The following is a 14,500-nucleotide window of genomic DNA, read 5'->3' as shown; positions in this document are numbered from 1 at the left end:
GAAGCAGCCACATGCAACTGGGCCACCTCGGGACAGGGATGGAACAGAGGGTGTTCAACAGCAGGCTTGGCTGAAGCCAGAGAGCAGCGGGGATGCTGAGGAGCACTGCAGGGCATCCAGGCTGCTGCTTACCCCCAGAGGGAAGCAGAGCCCCTGGAACTGAGGAGAAAAACCACCCCACACACCATGAGCATCAAGAGCGGGGCCGCAGACACCCGCCCAGCACCACTGACGTGGACTTTGCCATCCAGCCTCAGGCAGCTGGCTCTCAGCGTGGCTGGGCAGCACTCCTGGTAACAGGCAGCCTTGGTCGCAGCAGCACAGACTGGTTTGGCAGCCTTGCAGGCTTTGCTGCATCCCGCCATGTAATTCAAGCCCATCTTCTTCATCTGGAAGGAGGAGAGAGACGTTAGCCTGGGGGCCTGGCAAAGCTTTTAGTGTTCACATCACAGGACCCATGCAGGCTCCTGGGCTCTCCTCCTCCTTACCTCACAGAAGTCCTGCCCAACACTGCATCTAGCAACAGCCTTCTTGCCTTTGAAACATCCATCCCCGTGACAGGAGAACGCTGCGCACACCTTCCCCTACAAGAGAGGAGCAGACACCCTGCACTCAGCAAGCAGGACTCCCAGGACAAGCACTGAACTTCAGACAAACCCCTTCCTTCCCAAACCCCTCTCTGTTCTGCCTCAGGCATTTCAGATCCAGAGATAAAAAGGCAAACAGCACCCATCTGACACTGGAGGAAGCTTGAGTGAAACACCAGCAGCACAAACGAGTTTCAAGCTTCCTCTTCAGAGGCCTCTGCAAAGATGAGCACCTTCCCCTCCATGCAGGCAGTGGAAAAAGGCTGCAGTGCCCCATTGGTCCCTGTGGCTGCAGGAAAGGCTCCGTGCAGTCAGCTCCAGCTGCTTGAATTGATGTAAGCACTGGGCTTGGGAGCAGGCCTGTTTGACAGGGCTCATGGTGGACTCTCCTCTTTCAAAGCTCATTGAGGAACCCCTTCCAGAGCCTGCTTTTGACCCCATAAAGCAGGTGCAGGAGGGGTGCAGGCAGCTTTTGACCCCATAAAGCAGACCCAGCACCCATGGCCACAGCAGCATCTGCCCAGCTGGTACCTACGTTGTGGGGGGGAGCTCTGGAGGTGGTGGTCGGTGGTGGCGTGGTGGCGAGGGGCAGGTCACCTGCAGACACAGACAGAGCCCTGTGAGGCTGTGCCCAGCACAGAGCCCATGCAGAACCCCCCACAGCCACACACGGTTCTCATGCAGAGGAGATGCAGTGATGCAGCCCCAGCTCTCTGCAATGGGTTTTACCCATCATCACCTCCCTCCTCCCCAGCAGGATTAACCTCAGACCATTACCACTGTGGGCACTTACCATAGGAGCTGGCGTTGAGCTGCAGGCAGAGGGAGGAGTTGCAGCAGTCCAGGGCACACTCCTGTGTGCTCATGCTGCTGTTGGTCCTGCACATCCCCGAGCCACAGGCACTGCTGCACCTGGCTGTGTAGTTTGTGCTGGAGAAACGATACAGCTGCAACAGCAGAGCCAAAGGAAGGGGGGTGAAGAGATGCCTTTATGAAGGAGCAAAAGTAACTGACAGGCTGCCACAGAGAGACAAGGGAAACAGGAGAGTCATGGGCTGTCATTGCATTGGAATTGGATGACCTTAAGCTCCTTTCCAACCCAAACCCCTCTGTGGCTCTGTGATTCTATGACACAGACTAACAGGGTACTGTCCATTCCCGATACAAAGGAAGAGAAACAGACTTTCCCCTCTCAGAGCCCCGCTGCAGCTCCATACCTCACAGTAAGTCTCATTATGGCAGGTCACCGTCTCGTTGGCGTGGGCTCCATCCTGGTAACACCTCTCCCCGGAGCACTGGAAGCTCTGGCAGGTGAGCTGGAGCTGGAGGGAGCACACACCAGGGTGTCACCGTGCAGCAAAGCCTCCTTGCAATGCACCACGGTGCTGCCCCCAGCCATGGCCTCGCTGTCTGCAGAAGCTGCCTCCATGCACCCACCGTGCCCAAGGTGCTCCCCTTCCACACAGGGGATGCTCTTATGGGACTCCTGGTTCTCATGAGATCAGCTGGGCTACTGACAGTGTCCACGGGGCTCTAACAGCCTGGCCAACAACCTTCTTGCCATTCCTTTACTTACCTTCATTGCTTCTGTACCGTTCACAGACGCGTTGGTGGCCACAGAGGCGTTGGGGATGGTCACTGATGTGGTGGGGACCACTGAGATGCTGGGGGCCACTGAGGCTTTGGGGACCACCGAAGTGTTGGCAGCTGCCACCAAGGCTTTGGGCATCACCGAAGAGTTGGGCACCACCGAGGCATTGGTGGGGATCGCCGAGGTGTTGGGAACCACCGAGGCACTGGTGGTGACCACCGAGGCATTGGTGGGGACCACTGACGTGTTGGGGGCCACCACTGAGGCTTTGGGGACCACTGAGGCGTTGGTGGGGGTCACCAAGGCATTGGGGGCCGCATTGTGCTCTGGAAGACAGAAAGCTCCCCCTTGGTGAAGGAACCACCACCAGCCTCGCCCTGCATCCCTTCCTGAACCACGGCACAGCCCAAAGGGACCTGTGGGAAGCATCAGTCACGTTGTGGTTGGGGTGTGGATGGCACCCAGTGACAGGATGTTCCAAACAAGGTCTGTTTGCAGCCCAGAAGCTCCAAGCAGATCCCAACAGAGACAAAGAGCCACCACAGCAGCGCTGTGGCTATTGTATCAGCTTCTCCCTCCCCCTTCCAGCCATCCTGCATGGGAAGAACAGGCTTTCAGGGGTCAAAGCCTTGGTGAGAGGTTCCTCAGCAAGGCTCCATCCTATAGAATACAGCCTGGAGGGGCAGGGGCAAAGTCCCCATCGCACCACGTTGCCTTTGCCCCGCTCCCCACAGAACCCCCCCAGCTTTCCCTTGGGGTGCAGAGCTCACCTGCTGCAGCAAGAGGCTCCTGGACGCAGAGGTGCAGAGCCAAGATGCAGAGCAGCAGGCCTGGAATGGAGTGGGGATGGCTGAGGCCACTGCTTCAGCCACAGCCCAAGGAGCCTCCCAGCAGCACAGGATGCTCACCCCAGCACACCAAACCCAGCCTCCCTAGGGCAGGGAGGTTGTGGGGAGCCCCACAGACACACCAGTGACCTGTGGTGGGTGCAGGGACCAGCCCTGCTGCAAATCCCTGCCCAGAGCCCCCCATGACAGCAGCCACCCCTGTCCCAAGGAAGCCTCTGGCACCCAGCAGGGGTGGATTCCCTGGGATAGCCACTGCAGCAGAGCCCGTTACCTTGAGCAGAGGGGATGAGCCACCGGTGCCCTGCCATCCCCATCCAGCAGCAGCTTCTCCCAGGACCTGGCAGGAAGAGGCAGGCTCAGAGCTGGGCAGCAGCAGAGGCCAATGCAGTGGTCACTGCCCTCATGTGTGCCCAGCACACGGCTTGGGATGAGGTGGCAGAAACAATCAGGACAAGGTGCTTAAGAGAGACTTTTCCTATTGAGTCTGTTTTCTCATAGGATCCCAGAGTGGGATCCAAGCCCCATCCAACTTGGCCTTAAAGGAACCATTCTCCCAGGAAATTCTACAGCCTTTATCCTAGACACCACGGGACACCAGAGAAATCCATGTTGTTCAGTGCTCCATGTTTGGTCCTTGTAGTGCAGGCCATGCTTTTCAATGTGAAGCTCCTGGGAATAACACCACCACCACCAGCACCTCTGCAGACTGCCATCCACATCCTCTCAACAGGCTCCCAACCCAGAAACCACCTAACATGTGAATAACCAAGTACCTCAGCACTGTCACTGTGCCTGCCTGCGCTTAGGGAGCAAGAGGAAGGTGCTTTGAGCCTCAGCTGCAGCAGGAGGTGGTTGAACAGAAGGGGCCTGGGAGGATGCCCCTGGGAGCCACGTGCTCCCGTTGGTGTGGTAACCCTGCACCAGAGCTCGCAGCCAACACAGCAGCTGCCAGGAGCATGAAGCAGGTCCAGATGATGCTTGGCACTGTGCAGCAGTTAACTGATGCTCTGCAAATAAAGGTGTGATCCAGCAGCAGCACCCATCATGGGAGGATGAAGCTTTCATGGCTTCACTGAGGCTCTTCAGTGCAGGCAAATAGAAGACAATGCAGGCTGGCATCTTTTAGCTTCCAAAGCGGGGCACCCACCACCCAGGGAAGGTTTGGACCTCACTGAGCAGGCACCAACCCAGCTCTGAGCAGGCTTAGGAACAAACCCCCAGCAGCCACAGCCTCATCCCAGGGCAGGGAAAGGGAAGAGCCCCCAGCATTGACTCACCCTGTCCGGCTGCTCCTCAAAGCTCCAACACAGCGGGGAGAGCCTGCAGCCACTGCCAGCACTGGAGAGCCTCTGAGCACCACAGAAGCACTGGTCCCACAGGCTGCACCCTGGTGCCAGCAACCAGCTCCACCCCTGCCAACCACCCATCACCCAGGGGAAGCGCTTGTTACCTGGGACTACTGGAGATGACAGCAGCTCTGCACAGAGACCACAGGGAAAGGGCTCGTTTTGAAGCTACAGATGTCACCACCCAAGGCAAGAGAATCCCCTAGGTCTTCTGAGTCAATAACAATGCTGCAGAAGTGACCCCAAACTCCCCACCCAGCCCAACCTAAACCAAGCTCAATGAATTCCCTAAGAACATCCCAGTGGCCAAAGCTCCACAGGGAGGCAGCCCGAGGTAAACGCAGCAAGAAGCCAAATGCATTTGTTTGGCAAAGGAGCCAGAAGAAACCCATAGGATTAGAGGAAGCCACAGGACAGTTACTCCTGTCAGCATGCAACGTCCGTGTGTGCTCTATAGAAACTCAATTCTCATCATAGATATTCCCATGAGCATGGGAATAAGAGAGAACAAATTGCTTCTGACAATTCAAACTGTGTACAAAGCGTTTTAAAACCACAATCAAAGCTCTTCCTCCCAGCATAGGAAAGGCAACAAAGCTCCCCAGCACTTCCTACGTTAAAATTGGTTTATTTTCTCATGTTTTGCTTTGATATAAAACAACGTCACAAGTCTGCTTTTCACGCGGGGCTTACTAAAAGCGATCCTAGAAAGTATCCTTGAAATCTCTATTCATGCACATACAAAATCAGGGGCTGAGGAGCCAGAGCTGCTGACGCATCTCCGCTTGCTTTGCTGGTGTCAAATCCTGCACGTGGGAAAAGCTACAGCAGCCCTTGACGTTTCAGGTCTTCGTAGGTCTTTTTATTCACCACGTTCCCACTGGAATCCTCGTATTCCTCCTAGGATGGAACCAACAGTTTAGAGACACCTGAGGCTGTGCTACAGCATTTAAAGCTCAGCTCCAGCCAAGAACCTCTCCACATGAAGGGATGCAGTGGATCTACCAGCAGGCCCCATGAGAAGAGCTTATCCTGAGGCAGAATGATTACAAGCTGTAGGACAGGCTGGATTTCATAGAACAGTTTGGGTTGGAAGGGACCTTAAGCTCATCCAGTTCTAACTTCCCTGCCACAGGCAGGGATGCCTTCACTCGCCCTGCATACTGGTTTGAGATAGAAGAAAAGGCACTGGTGTAAGTGAGCACAGTGCTCCCAACAGCTCCTTCTCCTCACAAAACAAAGAGGACATTGGTACTGTAAAGCAGCAGCATATTAAAGGATTCCTAACACAAAGGGCTGAGCCTGTGCTCTCTGGACCACTCTCCAACACAACACAAGAGGCACTTTCCACACAGCAGCACCACCAGGAGCTGTGCAATGAGCACAGTTCCTGCTGCTCTCTCCAGTGTGCAGGAGGCTCTTAGAGATTCATCCAACAGAACCAGAGTTCAGGCCAGGTAAGCTGGAGGATCCCACACACACAGGACCAGACACAGCCAAATGCCTGTCATGTCTCACCTCTGTGTCAGGCTGCCATCTCTCCGAAGCCTTCTGTTGTTTCAGCTTTGCCCACACTGCAAATACAGAAGTCATACAGGATTTGATGCCATTTCCCTTGAGATACTGGTTTTTAATCAGGTCAAATACACACAAGAGCTTTGTGCAGTCCAGGAGTGTATCTAATATCCATTACAAGCTTTTCATTCTTGTGTATGGTTTACTGAAAGGCAGAGAACCAAAGCAAGGCAGGCTTCAAAGGGAGCATTCAAGATGGGACACAAGATGAAGATCCAAAACCACTACTTCAGAGATACTGCTCCAAAGGTAATAATAGCTTTTTGGGAAATCAAGGCTTTAATTGTTTTCTTCTAGGCAAGAATTAATTTACCTCCAGGAACTACAACCTGTATTTGTTAACCTAAGTGAGGCAGACTGAAGGAACAACCTCTGCATGAAACAGAGGCAGCTCCCTCAATCCATCAGCACAGATGCATTGAACTGTAATCACTGACAGCCCTAAGGACTTGTGTAGGCTTGCAAAAGCTGCCTATAGGCTCTACCAGTTCCAAAGGTTTTTTCTGGCTTCCCCAGGTGATCAGGGAAGGGCAAATCTTTGGCGAGAGCACAGGCTCCCTGTTCTGCCGTCAGTACTTACATGAGACTGCGTCCTCAATCTGTGTGACGTTGGCAAAATGCGCAGTGTTGGGAATTCCCAGGCATCTCATTCCGTGAGCATGTCGCCATTCCTGGGGAGAAGAGATGTGAGTCAGTGTCCCAGAGGGAATGCCACTCCATCTGCAACACCTGAGACTATAAAGACACACTAACAAGTACTATGAAAACACAAATCTAAACAGAGTCCTAAAAACCTCTGTTAAAGTATTTTCCTCTACTTTAGACAATCTAAAGTACAACAGAGGCACTGTGCATAAACCAGACCTGGATACGGGAATTAGGTGTTCAAACAAGAAGGAACTGGACAGAAACTGGCGCAGGAGATCCCAGTGGCACAATACAGCTACACAAAGCATAGTTCCAATCACAAGGCCCTACAGCATCAGCCCAGACCCACATTTTAGCAGTGGAAAAAGGGCACCTGAGCGCTCCACTGACTTACTATTTCTCATAAAGATTATCTGAACCTGGTGTTGATGTTGCTGTAGCAGAGCATTACTCACTGCAAAGTGACGCTGGAAAGCCTTGGGCCCTCGGTAGGTGTAGTTACCACAAATCTCACAGTTGTAGTTGATGTTTAAACCATGTAATTTGTACAACCAGTATGGGATTGGCTGGCAAGAGAAGAGAAATGGGGATTAGGTCAAACAGCAAGGCAGGTTCAAACAGCAGGCCAGTGTGGAGACGGTGACAGCTCCCGCTTTTCCAGCGCTGTTACCTTGCCATCCCAACCAAGAGGCAGGTTTTTAGGATTATAAATGATTTCATTTTCTTCATCTTCACTCTCACTCTCACTGATCTGCTCTTCCTCCTCCTCCTCCCTCTCCTCCCCTGTCCGTGCTTGCTTACGCTGCACGTTCTCATGGGTGAGGTGCCGCTGCTCCTAATGTAAGAAAAGAGAAGGAATTGTTCACAGCAACAAAGGAAGGGCAAACTCTTGCAGCATGAAACACGTCTTCAGTGTACAGAGGGAGGGGAATGGAAAACCAGTATGAAACGGAGAACTCTCATTTTACTCAGCCCAACAACTGGACCTTTTAGTATACTATTTCCTACTTACAGAGGATAGAAAACTCATACTACCATTGGCACTTCCAAGGGGACAAGCTAACACCAGCAGCCACCCTGCTAAAAGCAATCACCCCGAACTGAAACAAGGAGTTAGGGAAGCACCGAGGCAGAACAAGTAAGGGTTTGCAATACCCTGTGATTTAGACTTAAAATGGAAATTAACTACACTGATGTGGTTCTTAGAAGCAAAAGACACCCTCTGGGACAGACCCAAGACATGTCTGCTCCTAAAAGCCTGCAAAGTAATTATCTAATGGAAATATAAATATAATTCATTATATTCTACTTACTGACAGAAAAAGCTATCTGCACTTTAAAACTGTGGATATGAAAGGAACTCTTCTTACTGCCTATGAAAGCAGTGGGTACAGATGTGGATGACCTTTCAGTCACTGTTTGACAGCTCTGAAATAAAACCCTCAAAGACAGAATGAAATCCTTACCCCAAGAACTTCCACGTACTCATAAATCTGAGCTTCCAGGAATGCGAGATCTTTGTTTCTTTCAGTGTCTCTGGAAATAGATAAAGGACCTTAATGAAGCCCATTCTGGAACTGGCAGCACTGTGTGTGCACCAAGTTCCTAAAGACAAATTTGACTTGTATACAGCAAGGAAACAGAGACAAATAGCAAACAGCTTATGGAAAGTAAACTGCACACAAACTCAGCTCTGGTATCTTCCCCTTGGGTCAGGACTATGTGGTCCAACATAAGAAGCTTCTAACACTCCAAAAATTGATCCATCACAACCATACGACTGTGGTGTCTATAGAACACTTCTCATGCAAGCGAAGAGAACACCCCCAACCTCAGAATGACCTTTAAGAACTCACCTTTTGCTTCCTTTTGTCTTTGGATTCTTGGCAAATAAGGAAGGATCAAGTGCTTCAAGGGATTTGCCTTTAGTGCTAAAAAGTCTCTGGGCACGCTCTTCCAGAGTACTGTGGAGAAGCAGGGAGAAGATGAGCCCAAACCCCAGTTTTACATTCCCTGAGAGCTATTTGTATTCATGCCACAAAACTCTAAATGCAGCTTGAAAAGATCATGAGATTCCCTATTATCTGTCTTCCTTCTTTAAGCCAAATTCTTCCATCCAAGACACTCCAGTATAGGACACTTTTCACCACAGGGAGTACATCACTGTATCCCCTGACTGGTTCTCCATGCTTTGTCTTTCAAATATCACTGAGGTAATTCTTGTACAACAGAGATGACAAATCAAGTATCCCATAAAGGAATGCAAGCCAGGCATACCTCAAAAGCTGAAAAGGAACTGTGAAAAGACTGGAACTTACCCACCACATTTTAGTCCCAGGGCCAGTAAAGCTGATTTTAACCTGTCCAGTCCCAGAGAGGCCAATTCCTGTTCAATTAAAATCACAAGAGAGGAGCCATTCACCAAACACGATATGGTTGTACATTCACTTTAACTTATTAGAAAACACACCAACCAATGAACAGCAGGAAAGGACTGCAAAGAGTGAGGAGTGTGACAAATCGGACCAGATCTTTCAAGTTACATTCCCCTAATAGGAGAAATTAAATCATCCGGATAATCCAGGTTTTACCCAGAGAGCACAGAGCCAAAGCAAAGCACAGCACATCAAGTTATGAAAAGGAACTAAATGATGAAGCTTCTACTGCTCAAAACATAGCCCTAAGTGCAGAGCACTGAGAACTTACCTCCCAAGAGGAAAATGCTGACAGGTCCAGGTGGGCTCCAGCATGAGTGAGTGCACTGCTGGTCTCTTTCTGCCAACATAAAACACATGCAAGATCTTCATGACATCCTACAACACGACTTCATGCAATATTCCAACCTCAAGAAAAGCAATTAACTTCACAGATACAAAATAAACCAAGCAAGGGAACAATAGAAAAGCTACAAAATAAGCAAAGCTTAAAAAGGTTTCAAACCAGTTACGTTGGGTTTCAAATCCAAAGTAGTATTAAGTCGCATCTTTGTGATATGCAACCACACACCTTGCTCTTAGACTTAACCTCAGTGCTGACTTCACACAAGTGATTTGCATTCACAAATGACAAGCTCTCACAGGTACAGCAGCATTCAGAGCTCAGTCACTGCTCACCGGCCAGCCTGGGAATGTGCCATTTTCCCACTTCTTCTCAAACTCAGTCTGAATCTTCCCAAAAAGCTCATTCTGGTCCAGTAAGGGTTTCACTCGATCCGTGTAATCCTGCAGGTACTCAAGCAGCATTTCAAGGTACCTGGCAGAGTAAGCACGAGCACAGGTCAGTCAGTATCAACCTCTAACATTTAACCACCTCTTTGGAAAGCAATCACCCTCTACTACTCCAAAAGGAGATCATCAAGAGAACAACACATGACTTATAGATGCAGCAGTTACAAGGATAAAGCAAGGTCCTTCCATAGGGTAGGACGTGGCTTTCCACAGTGCTGCTGTGCTGCACGTTCTTCTTGGGGCTCATATTGAGTTACTACAGCTCAGTGACCCAGCTCACACGAGTCAAGGTTGGCTGTTGATTATATTCTTAGCAACTGTGCACTTAAGAAGCAAACTGCTTCTCATCAACTGTCATGAAAGAAGCAGGTAGGAAGGCTCACCTCTTGTATTCCGCGTTCTTTCTCTCCTTGGGAATATCGAAGAGTTGGTCAAATGTGGATAAGTAAGTGATATAATCCAATTTCTAAAAGGAAAAAGGTTGAGTTAGGCTTTATACACATGCAGGCAGATTAACACCCAGTTTCCAGGTACCAGGCCAGAAGAAAAGCTCTAGTTCATGCCATCGTTCTGGACTGGAGAGGCCTGGGGTTCTCAGGGTGCTAACACACTGCCCTATACAACTATCAGCACTCAGCAGCAGAAAACAGAAGCCATCATGACATTAACAGAGACACCAACCTAGAGACCAAGACAGCAGAGTCACAAAGCAGCACTCAGAAGTGGAGGTGGAACAAAGTGACTTTGAAACAAACCTACCTCTGATGATTTCAGGTTGATGTATTTGAGATAACAATCATGCAGATCCAAGTATCGTCCGTACCCTTCCTCATCTGTGAACTCCACCAGATCTGTAGGGAAGATCATGAAAAGCTTCATTACGAGCTTTGTTTTCTCTCTTTATTACACATATACTTTAGAACTTGAAAAGGATTAACCCTGGATTAATCTGTGCTTAAGGGATGTAAGCTAATCAGACACCCTGTGGGAGCACATGAGAACATTCCTCAAGAGGAAGAATTTAAATGACAGAAGAGTTTCCAGAAGTCATTCAGTAAAAGGGAGGTGGAACTCTGAAGTGTGCAAACCAGAGCAAATAACACCTCCCAAGCACCACATTTCCACTGGCCCCATAGAAAACTACACACTTACTCTGAGCCTCTTCACTGGGGTTGTCTCTGGCCTTCAGCAGCTCCTCAAACTCCACTGACATTGGAACACAGATCTTCAACAGCAGGCAGAGATTACAGAAGCCCCAGGATAAAACACACACAAAGCATCACAGGCTGCAAACAAGAACCTGCTCAAGGTGCCCAAAGCGTTTCCTCACCATTACTTGGGCACAGGCTGAAAAACCTCAGCAGCAAAGCGTGCCTGAGCACACAGAGAACACATCAGCATCCCGTCTTCTCCCCACACTGCTCGCCCAGCAGCTTACACTGCCCCTGCAGCACTGCCTACCCTTCACCATGGTTCCTCCAGCAGCGTTTTAGTGTGCTCAGCATTGTGTAGTAAGGCAATTAAAGCAGCAGGGAAAGCCTGCTGATTGCAGGGGTGCGGAGAAGGGAGCACAAAGCAGGGAGCCTCTCACCTCATTGGGGTGCTTCCGATGGAACTCCTTGATTTGCTTCAGCCTGTTGTAGAACTCGGCAAATTCATTGGGGCCCGAAATGGCGCTGAGCTCCTCCTTCCGTAAGCTGTGAGCACACGAACGGGGGCCAGGTTACACGGGAAGGGGAACCACCCCGACACTGACACTGCCTTCTCCCAGCTCCAGGGCTGCGGTTTGATCCCATTGCAGCCTCCCCTCACCAACCTCCACAGCAACCCCGAGCCTCCCCATTACCCCAGGGACCCAACACGGTGCCTGTGTCCAGCACGGCCGTGGCCCATGTGCAGCCTGGGGCCCGCTCCAGCAGGTTCGGTCTCCCGCCCTCATGCATTTCCAATGGAGTTTGAAGAGCCCCCCCCCACCCCGGTTCTTTACCGGCCACAGCCGCTCCCCAGCAGAGGCGGTGCCCGGGCAGCCCTTACCCGTCCTTGTCGTCGTACAAGTCCCTCAGGTTGCCGCTCACCTCCATGTACCTCTAAGAGACAAAAGCAAACCCCAAACGATGCCGCCAGGGCCGAGCCTCCTGCAGCACAAAGCAGAGCTCGGCCCGGCCCCAGCCCTGTCCCTATGCCGGTCCCGGTGCACTCACGTCCTGCATGGCCCGGGTCCGGTGGTCCGAGTTGATCTGGTCGCGGAGCTGAGGGCAGAGGAGCGGAGGGTGAGGGCGGGCAGGGGCAAGGGTCGGGGTCGGGTGAAGGGGGCCGCGGCCCCGCACGCACCGTGGACTTCTTGGTGAGCATCTCCTTGACCATGACGTCCATGAGCCGCTCCCGCTCCTCATGGTACCGCCGCTGCTGCTCCAGGATCGTCTCCATCCTCCCGCTCCCGACCGGAACCCGCCGCCTTCCTCTTCCTCTTCCGCTCCCGCCAGTGCAGCACCGGAAGCTTCCGGCTGGGCCTTGTGGCCCGCAGGGAGGTTCCGGCCCCGGCCCCGGGGCCTTGGGGAGAGGGTCCCTGGTGCCGAGACCTGGACCCGCAGCGGTTCCCAGCCCCCGCACTGCGGCAGGGTCCGGGCAGGGCTCAGGCTGAAGCCCCCATGGAGTCCCCTTGGAGCAGCCCCTTGCCCACGGCCACCGCTGACTGAGCCGTGGCACTTGCCCTGGGCAGCCTGTTCCAATGCCTGAGCACCCTCCGGGGCAGGAATTGTTCCTCAGCTCCATCTAAACCTGCCCTGGTGCAGCTTGAGGCCGGTTCCTCTTGTCCCATCCCTTGTTCCTTGGGAGCAGAGCCCAGCCCCTCCTGGCTCCATCCTCCTGTCAGGCAGTTGTAGGGAGCCATCAGGTCCCCCCTGAGCCTTCTCTTCTCCACTGAACCCCCCAGGTCCCTCAGCCCTTCCCCATCACTTGTGCTCCAGGCCCTGCACCAGCTCCGTTCCCTGCCATGGCCCTCTGGGTGTGCACCCACCCCTGCAGCGGCGGTGCTGGGAGCCAGCGCTGCGCAGTGACCCCGCGGTACCCCGGGGCCTGCCTCCACCTTGCGCCGAGCCCCAGGGAGGGCACAGGCGGCTCCGCGCAGGCACCGCCGGCACCCGCAGCGCCCGGCTTCGTGGAGCGCCCCCTGCAGCCGGGTTGAGGCAAGGGCAGGGAGCAGCACCCAGCAGGGCTGCGCTGGGGTGACCCGGTCCCGGTGGGAACCCCCCCACGGCAGCCCCGGCTTGGATGCTGATTGCCTTGGATGCTGATTGCCTTGGGTTCCGCTTGGATGCTGATTGCCTCCTTCAGCTCCACCCGGAGCGCCGAGCAGAGGCCGCCAGCTGCACCGCTAGCGTTAACGTGCACCTCATGATCCCTATGGTTCGAGCAGGGACGGGGAATGACTTGAAGCCAAAAGCAACAAGGAACTGGGCTTAATTCTGGCAGACAAACGTGACCGTGCCCTGGGAACAGCCAACCCACTGCAGAGAGCACGGGACTGAAGGTACCAGTATTGCCTTTAATCACCCTCCAGGCTGCCCCAGAGAACGGCAGCTCCTCCTCACGGATGCCTGTCTAAAAATAAAGAGGGAGATAAGATTCTGAACTTCGTGTTCTTCCCTTTCCCTTTGCGTGAAACCTCATCCCTGGGAAGGGAAGGAGCTGAAAGCCAGCAATGTCCCATCAGGCCATAGGGCCTCTTTATTTGGGGCTGCTGGCATTAGGAGGGTCAAGGTGGGACAAGAGCAGCCCCTGCGTGACCTCCCTGCTCCTCTCACCCACCGTGCCTGGTGCCCCTCGGTGCAGCTTTGTGCCCATAGGAGGGACAGCACAGTTTTCCTGCAGGGAATCCTATGGGATGCTCCTTCCCCACCTCCTCAGGACCTTCACTACGGGACATAGGGACAATCAGAAGAGACCTGGGGGATGCCTGCAGGCTCCAGCCTGGCTCTAATCACAGCCCTGTCTCGACTTGAGACAGAGGAGAGCCATTCGCACTGGAGCACTGGCTCTGCCACCAGCCTCCAGCCCAGCACCATCACCTGGAGGTGCTGGTCCATGCCGCTCCGGTCACCCGGAGGGATGCAGAGGTCCATGCTCCATGGGAGATGCTCAGACAAGGAACAACGGCTGGAATGGGGCAACCACCAGCAGGGAGCTGGAACCAGCCCTTCCTTCCCTCCTGCCCAGGCGCAGGCAGGAGCAGCTTTAATGCTGGGGCCTCTCTCTCCACCCCAGCCCTGGAGTCCCAGCGAGTCCCCCTGCTCCCACCTCACCCCAGCCTGTGCTCAATCCCCTTTTCCTGCCTGTTGCAGAGCCGCACTCTGGGAATCTCGGGGGATGTTTGTGCATGACATCACCCTCCCCCTGCTGTAAATCAGGCTCTGGGCCCTGCGCAGCCCTGACCCATTCATGACAGGGATAAAATCCAGATGTTCCAGGCCCTGCGCAGCTGGGTCATTTCCTTTTTTGGCTAAAAACGTGAGGCTCTTGAGGCTGCCTGAAAGAGGAGCCCGGGGGCCCTTTGTACAGGAACCCTTTGTGGTTAATCCCCGGGCCCAGCGCTGCAGGAGCAAGGGCTTGCGGTGCTCCCGCTGCAGCAGGGCTGAGGCTGCTCCTTCACCTTCTGAAGCCAAGCAGAACCGGGCGCGGG

General features: G+C 53.2%; 1 protein-coding gene across 1 annotated transcript; it reads right to left on the bottom strand.

Moving 5' to 3' along the window:
• Positions 1-5,012: 5,012 nt before the first annotated feature.
• On the bottom strand, positions 5,013-12,314 carry SF3A3 (splicing factor 3a subunit 3). The gene is made up of 17 exons (XM_061360745.1): positions 12,154-12,314; positions 12,024-12,071; positions 11,857-11,909; positions 11,414-11,519; positions 10,975-11,047; positions 10,582-10,673; positions 10,206-10,288; positions 9,709-9,847; positions 9,302-9,370; positions 8,914-8,981; positions 8,452-8,559; positions 8,062-8,131; positions 7,266-7,430; positions 7,051-7,161; positions 6,528-6,618; positions 5,891-5,946; positions 5,013-5,272 (listed from the first exon to the last, which is right to left on the bottom strand). Exons 1-17 carry the CDS (start codon positions 12,247-12,249, stop codon positions 5,195-5,197), a joined length of 1,506 nt encoding a protein of 501 aa, XP_061216729.1. The 5' UTR covers positions 12,250-12,314; the 3' UTR covers positions 5,013-5,194.
• Positions 12,315-14,500: the final 2,186 nt, after the last annotated feature.

Source organism: Neopsephotus bourkii, unplaced genomic scaffold (assembly GCF_033783945.1).
Source record: "Neopsephotus bourkii isolate Nb327-2 ecotype Australia unplaced genomic scaffold, CSIRO-AGI_Nbou_v1 NB_1036, whole genome shotgun sequence".
In the NCBI taxonomy this organism is placed as follows: Eukaryota; Metazoa; Chordata; class Aves; order Psittaciformes; family Psittacidae; genus Neopsephotus; species Neopsephotus bourkii.
Note: the sequence above shows the minus strand (reverse complement) of the source record. Positions and strands in the feature narration are given on the sequence as shown.

Excerpts from the sequence above, each read along its gene's own strand:
- SF3A3 (XM_061360745.1), bottom strand. The coding sequence starts at position 12,249 with ATGGAGACGATCCTGGAGCAGCAGCGGCGGTACCATGAGGAGCGGGAG. Across the intron at positions 10,674-10,974 it reads CCCCAGTGAAGAGGCTCAGA|ATCTGGTGGAGTTCACAGAT; the intron begins GTAAGTGTGTAG and ends TCTTCCCTACAG. Across the intron at positions 7,162-7,265 it reads CTCTTGGTTGGGATGGCAAG|CCAATCCCATACTGGTTGTA; the intron begins GTAACAGCGCTG and ends TTCTCTTGCCAG.